General features: G+C 24.1%; 1 protein-coding gene across 1 annotated transcript in view; it reads right to left on the bottom strand.

Moving 5' to 3' along the window:
* Positions 1-6,895, bottom strand: part of LOC108689776 — a 14,048-nt gene extending 7,153 nt beyond the window's left edge. The window contains exons 1-5 of the mRNA XM_018196712.1: positions 6,684-6,895; positions 4,751-5,086; positions 4,443-4,647; positions 3,873-4,028; positions 3,397-3,440 (exon numbers count right to left, since the gene is read on the bottom strand). Of these exons, the coding sequence (XP_018052201.1) occupies positions 3,397-3,440; positions 3,873-4,028; positions 4,443-4,647; positions 4,751-5,086; positions 6,684-6,895 (953 nt within the window). The remainder of the gene's footprint in view (positions 1-3,396; positions 3,441-3,872; positions 4,029-4,442; positions 4,648-4,750; positions 5,087-6,683) is intronic.
* Between the last annotated feature and the right edge of the window lie 434 nt (positions 6,896-7,329).

Raw genomic sequence — 7,329 nt, 5'->3', positions numbered from 1 at the left:
AATGTATATGTAACAACGAATATATATAACAATTTTCCTAGTTAGCTTTGTCATTTTGCGTTTGCTGAAGTATATTGTAGGTCGAATACGATGTCTTAAGCAACTGCAATGTACAAAATCATTTTGTGTTTCACATAAGTTAAAAATATATTTAATAATTTAATATTTATACTTTAAAAATAAATAGACATTTTTAATTATCATAAAATAATTATCATAATATAAAAATTAATGATTTATACTAACACCCACAAACGAATCTAGATTCATAGATATAATATAAGCGCTATTGAATTCGATCGGCATTCTACTACGTAATGCAATTGTTAATAAATCCTTTTTTATATCTTGTCTTAATGTAAACCATTCCATTTCAAATAGATCATTGACTAATTGTAAACTCTATTTAAAATGAAAATGATTATTTATTAAGGTCTTAATTATAACAAAAAAAGATTTAATTAATACGCAAATTGCATACATAATTTTTGTGCACTTTAAAAAGCATTTTATACTTCAGTATAAATAAAATATGTACATTATATGTATATTTATCAATATATATTGTATCTAGATAATATAAAAAATAAAAAATTAATAAATAAAAACTAATTAGGAACATTAACATAGGGAAATATCTATTCTAAAAAAAAATGTATATTACCTTCAATTTTACTTCATTTGCGTACCAGCAATACAAAAAGATTTGTGTCAGCATGCACGACATATACATTCCTAATTCAACGAATTTTCCGCTTGGCTTAGTTAATTGATATAAAGTAAAGCACACCACTAATGTACTTACTATGAACTGAAAAGTGATAGTAAACCTAAATTTTTTGTTCAATAGAAACGCAAATCTGAAATCAATTGAACACATTTTAACATATTTTATTATTGATGGAAATATTTAAAAAATATAAAAATTAAAAGTTACAATGTATAAACATTTTTGATTTGTGATGTACAAAGAAATAAAAATTTTAAACAAGTTTAAAAATATGTTAAATAAATTATTCAGATAGAAAGACATTTATTCAACTTGTTTACGTATATTAAAAAAATATTTAAAGAATAATTATAAAAACGAACTTAAATAAAAGATTGTGTTGAATAACACAATCGCGAAGTATTTCTGGATTATGTGCAATATTTTTCAAACGACAACTTAATATTTCTAATTGACAGCATATATGCAACAATAATCCGCAAATAAGACCATCGCAAGCAACATGTAAAACAGATCCAACTGTCAAACTTATTAATTGATGAAAATACGTAAAATGAAAAAGCATTGTTGAGGAGTAATCAAATGGCAGCCACGCTCTGAATGTTAATTTTTCTTTTTTGTAATCCGTGAGCAAAGATGCTACAGCCGTGGATGCACATGTTAATTCAACTAGGATCATATAATACAGAGTATTTGTCCTGTAAAACAGCTGCATGCATTTCATTTTGATATTCAACGCTTTCTTTAATGATAATCTCTCTTTCATACTTTTTATCAAGATAACTTCTAGTTAAATAAATCTGTTAATTTTTCAAATTGAAAAGTTAGTGGTACACAATTTTAATTCTTTAAACAATAATTTTGATAAGAAACAATGTATATTACATATTAATTGTTTGTTAAAAAAAGAATGTATTAAAAGAATTATTATAAGTTATAAAATTACAAAATTTCTAAGAAAATACAAAAAATAATATTGTTGAAAAATAATATTCTTAATACTCTTTAATAAACTTAATTAATAAGACATTATACATTTTAATCAAATTTTATATCAATCTTTTAAGAAAATATAAATTGTTTAATTCTTTAGTATATAATTAAATGTGAAATATAAATACAAAATGATTGTCATGCAATGTACTTACTCAATTAGCTTATTGTATTTATGTTGTATTTCTATTTCGACTGTATCACATGCTTTGCACGGTTTATTGATAAGAATATTTGTAAGCATGGCGATATTATTACGATTTATTAACAGGCTAAACATTTTGAAACAAGAAACAATCATGGCAAGCAGCATGTAAAAGTTATCCATGAAATCTTCCGAATTGTCAACGATCAGAATTATATCCAAGAATTGCGACAATGTAAATGTATTTATCAGTAAAAGTATAAAAATAGTGTACACGTGATATATTAATCGTCGATGTGGAGACATCCAAGAATTCGGTATCCAACAACCGCAACTCGATAAAATTTTAAATGTAAATTCTAATAAGCTCATTTTAACTTTGATTTCGTCTATCTTTTTACTTTAAAAATTGTTTTTTACAACAAAGAAGTAATTTATCAAAAATTTTACATTCTTTGTTGTGCGTTATATAATTATTTATTATAAATTAATTTAGCAAACAAATTACATGTTACTAAAAACTAATTGTTAATTAATTTCGTTATGAATGGCTATAGCTGTAGTAACAAAGTTAATATTATAGTGATATTGCAATGCACAGTGAAATCTTGAGAGACTGACGATCACCAAATGTCTATAGTCTCTTGTAAAAAGACTCTCGCAGTTTTCCGATAATAATACGATATATCCTCCTCCTCCTTCAATTTCCTCCCTCAAGAATTTTTATTATTTAGACTATAATTATGTCCTTTGTGTAATAATATTTTCATGCTAAGACAGTGCAATCATTAAATAAAGATATGATATTGTATGAAATCATGATAATGATATTTTATACGAAAAATACTTTGTTGAAATATGTATAAGAACTATAAGTTCTAATCGAAGAATAAAAAACAGAAATTGAAAATTATGCAATGAATAATGCAATGTTCATATATCGTACATCCATTTGTGTTCCATTCAGTCAAACTTTAATATTCTATCACACTGCAATAAACCACAATCTTGTAGACACATGCACGTTAATATAAAATAATATGTAAAAATATTTTATATATGGACATGTATCATAAGTAAAAATACTATAGAAAAAATATACAGTTCAGTAATAACGTTACATCAATTTTTTTATGTAGCATAGCTTCAATAAGCGAACCTATTAATTGATGGAAATACACAAAATATTATCGTTGAAAATATTATCGTTAAATGATAACTCGCTATAAATGTTAACTTTTTTCCCTGTAGGTCATAAAAATTGCTCAATACAATTTCTCATATTAATATCAGAGTAATCATAATGAAAAAAGTGAATTGAAAAAATATGCATTAAGAAGATATTATTAATTAATAGTGTCAATAGGAGAAAATATTGCATAACTTTTGAGATATCGCGTGTAGTAATCTTATTTAGTACAATCTTATTTAATTTTTATACACATTTGTTTTATACAGAAATTAAAATTGATAAATACAAAATATAAATATTGATTTTCTTCTACTCTTCTTACTACTTTATTATTGCATTTGTTGAAGTATATTGAAAGCAGAATACGATGTCTTGAGCAACTGCAATAAACATTATACAATAAACATTAATTATTTACTTATCATGTACTTCTATACAAATTAATAATTTTTTTCCTAATAAAATGTATTGAAAATTTCTTTAATATGCAGAAAACTAGAAAAAATCATTTATGTAAAAAAAACATATAATTTTATTTTAAAAATGTTGATAATTGTTATAACATTTTTAAAAAATGATTTTTTTTTAATTAATTACTATTTTAAATCATATAAATTTTACTTGAAACATTTTCTTGAATAAGAAAAAACATTTTGAACTGTGATTTTCTGATTTAATGAATAAAATCGAATTTTGAAAAAGTTGAACTCAATGATTCTATTCAAATTGCTCAAAATTCACTCTCTTTTAGCTATTAATTTAAAGTCAATTATCAAACTAATTTTAGATTAAAAATAAAGATTTATACTAACACTAACAAATGATTGAAGATTCATAGGGATAACATAAGCACTGGTGAACTCAATAGGTATGATACTACGCATCATAATTATTGACAAATCTTTTTGCGCACGATAATCCAACACAAACCATTCCATTTCGAATATATTGCTGACCAGTTGCCGACTCTATATTTAAAAAATTTTGTTTATTATGTTCCGAAATTTTAATTATAAAGTAAATTTTAATTATAAAGTAAAACAGAGAGATCAAATCTTATATTTTTCTTATAGATTGATCTATATGGAAAAAAATATGATAAAATGAAAGAAAATGTGTAACCTAATTCAAAATGTAAGTATTTGTATTCTCTCTCTCTCTCTCTCTCTCTCTCTCTCTCTCTCTCTCTCTCTCTCTCTCTCTCATATATTTTATTTTATGTGTATGAAATATAAATTAATTTTTATAACACAATAATTTAACATCATATCTATCATGTACTAGATATTAAAGTATATGCAAATGTAAATAAATAAACATACAATATAAAGAAAAAAAATAAAAAAAATCATATATAATATAAAAAATAGCTCCGTGCGCACCTTCAATTTAACTTCGTTTCCATACCAGCAATAAAAAGAGATTTGTGTCAGCATGCAAAACATATATAATACTATTTGAACATATTTCGCACTTAACACACTCGTCTGCGTCAATTGATGCAGATTGAAGCATACTACTAACATACTCACTAAGAACTGGACGGTGATTGTTAATCTAAATTTTTCATTTGTTATTAATGCAAATCTAGAATCAACCGGACATAAATTTCAAATATTTTTTATAATTATTTATATTTTGAGAAATTATTATCTATAATATATATAGTAATGATAAAGAAAGAACTAACTCGAAAATGCATGTATGCTGTATGACACATTCCCGAAAAATATGTGGTTTATTAATAGTTTTTTTCAAACGACATTCCAATATTTCCAACTGAGAGCAAATGTGCATCAGTAATCCGCAAATTAGACTGTCGCAAGCAAGGTGAAGGACCGATCCAGCGGTCAAACTTATCGATTGATGAAAGTAAGCGATCCGAAATAACATTGGCGAAGAATAATTAAATGGTAACCATGCTCGGAAAGCTAGATTGTGTTTTCTGTAGTCTTTAAACACAGATGTTGCTAATGCAAACGCACATGTTAGTTCCACTAAAGTCGTGTAGTAAAGCGTGTTTGTTCTGTAAAATATATCTTCGAATTTCCCATTTTCTTCCTTCATTAATGTTAATTTATTATTGAATCATAACATTTTAATTTAACGTCATGTAAAGTTAATCTTTAAATAAATCAATTTAATAAAAGTAGAAGAAAATCACCGATACCGATACATATACCTTTACTTTTAAACAATAACTTTCTTAAATAAAAGATAAAAATAAAACTTTAAAAACATAAATACAATTTAAAAAGTGTCTTCCATCAGATAGATAAAAGCAATTTTTATAATACTGTTGTAATTTTGCAATAATTATTTTTTTCGTAAGATAAACAAAAACGAGCGTTTGAAAAAATGGGCTCCAAAACTGATACAGTGGGCAGTAATGCCACATATTCTTATTCTTTCTCTTTTACCGAAATTATCTGTATAAAAGATCTACAAATGAATGTATATAAGATATTCCAGAATCTTTTCACTTCGTTATAAAACATTTTCATTGGATTTTCATTTTCATATGCATATTTATTTTATACTCTATATATTATTTTATACAAGAAGCAAATATATAACGCGATAGTTTTTCAAGAGTTTTTCCATATATACACGATTGTCTTCAGCTTCAATAGAGTTATTTGACACTATAAAGCAATATTATAAAGCGGTTTACGCTGCATCCCAATTTTAAATTTAAAATCGTATAATGAAAAAACTAAAAGAAAAAATAATATAAATAAAACTGATTTAGGAAATTACAAGCATTTAAATGACATAATATTATCAATAATATAATCACTATTATATAAACTACGCAATTTGCAAAAGAAAATTGTAAGAATTTTATTTTCGCATTCGTAAAATTCGTTTTTAACTGATTTGGTATAGAAACAAGCCTCAAATACATGAATTATGAATTTGTATTTCTTTAATTAGCTAAACAGATCATGATTTTATTAGTATTAATAAAGTACGATAGTTCTGAGAATATAAATTAACTCCTAAAGACACCTTAATGATAAAAATAATTGGATATAACAGGACAATAAAAGTTAAGCACAGTAATTCTTGTTAAATCAATATAGTTTAAACCAATATGATAAAATCAATATAGTTAACAAAACAACTTTAATAATAATCCGCTTATATTTCGGCTTATTTTTGAGCCATCTTCAAAGACAATATGATTGTAATTATAAAAAAATTTTTTACAAACTAATTTCGTTTCAGAAATTCGAAATAGTTTGTAAAAAATTTTTTTGTAATTACAATATCATATTGTCTCTTTTATTATTATTTTAATTATTATTAAAGTTGTTTTGTTAACCATATTAGTTTGCACAAGAATTATCGCTTGACTCCTATTACCCTGTTATATCCAACTATTTAGTTTTTGAGAAATAATCACTTTAGAAGACCTATATCAGTATTGACGACTTTCCTCTATAATACTTAATGTCTAAGTATATAACATATACTATATAATATTTTACGTCATTGTTATTTTTTTTTTATAATATTTGTAATATAATGAAGAGATTTAATTCTTTACAACATATAATATTTTTATAATGTATTATATTAAACAATAATTAAATTATTAATTATTTTAAGATACTTACAGTACAATCTTATCAAATTTCTGTCGAATTTTTATTTCATCATGTTCAGTAGGTCTACATGGTTTTTTCATCAGAATATCAATCAGCATCGTAATGTTGTTACGATTTCTCAATAAACTGAACATCTTACAGCATGATACGAACATAGCAAGCATCACATAGAAATTCTCGGAGAAATCATCGGCATTGTCCACAGTCAGAATTAAATCCATCAATTGCGATAATGTAAATGTATTTATTAACAAAACTATGAGGATCGTATATACATCATATATTATACATTTGCATCGTGTCGTCCATGAATACGGTGGCCAACATCCGCAAATAGTAAGAATTTTAAATGTAAACGTCAAAACGTTCATTTCTTTTTTATTTGTAATATTTGATAAAAATACAATAAAACAATTTTATTATACAATTAATACAGAACATTCTTGTATTATTTAAATTAAATTTAAATATTATTTAAATATAACTTCTTTATTTCTTTTCTGATTACTTTCAATATTATAGAAAAAATATTATGTTTGTATAATGTTCATTATAATTTACAAATAATTCTTAGTTAATAAATTATATACATAATGTATATTAAATAATTATGAAATAATTATACTTAATTAGATTTTTATTACAAAGAAATTAA

Source organism: Atta colombica, unplaced genomic scaffold (assembly GCF_001594045.1).
Source record: "Atta colombica isolate Treedump-2 unplaced genomic scaffold, Acol1.0 scaffold277, whole genome shotgun sequence".
Lineage (NCBI taxonomy): Eukaryota > Metazoa > Arthropoda > Insecta > Hymenoptera > Formicidae > Atta > Atta colombica.
Note: the sequence above shows the minus strand (reverse complement) of the source record. Positions and strands in the feature narration are given on the sequence as shown.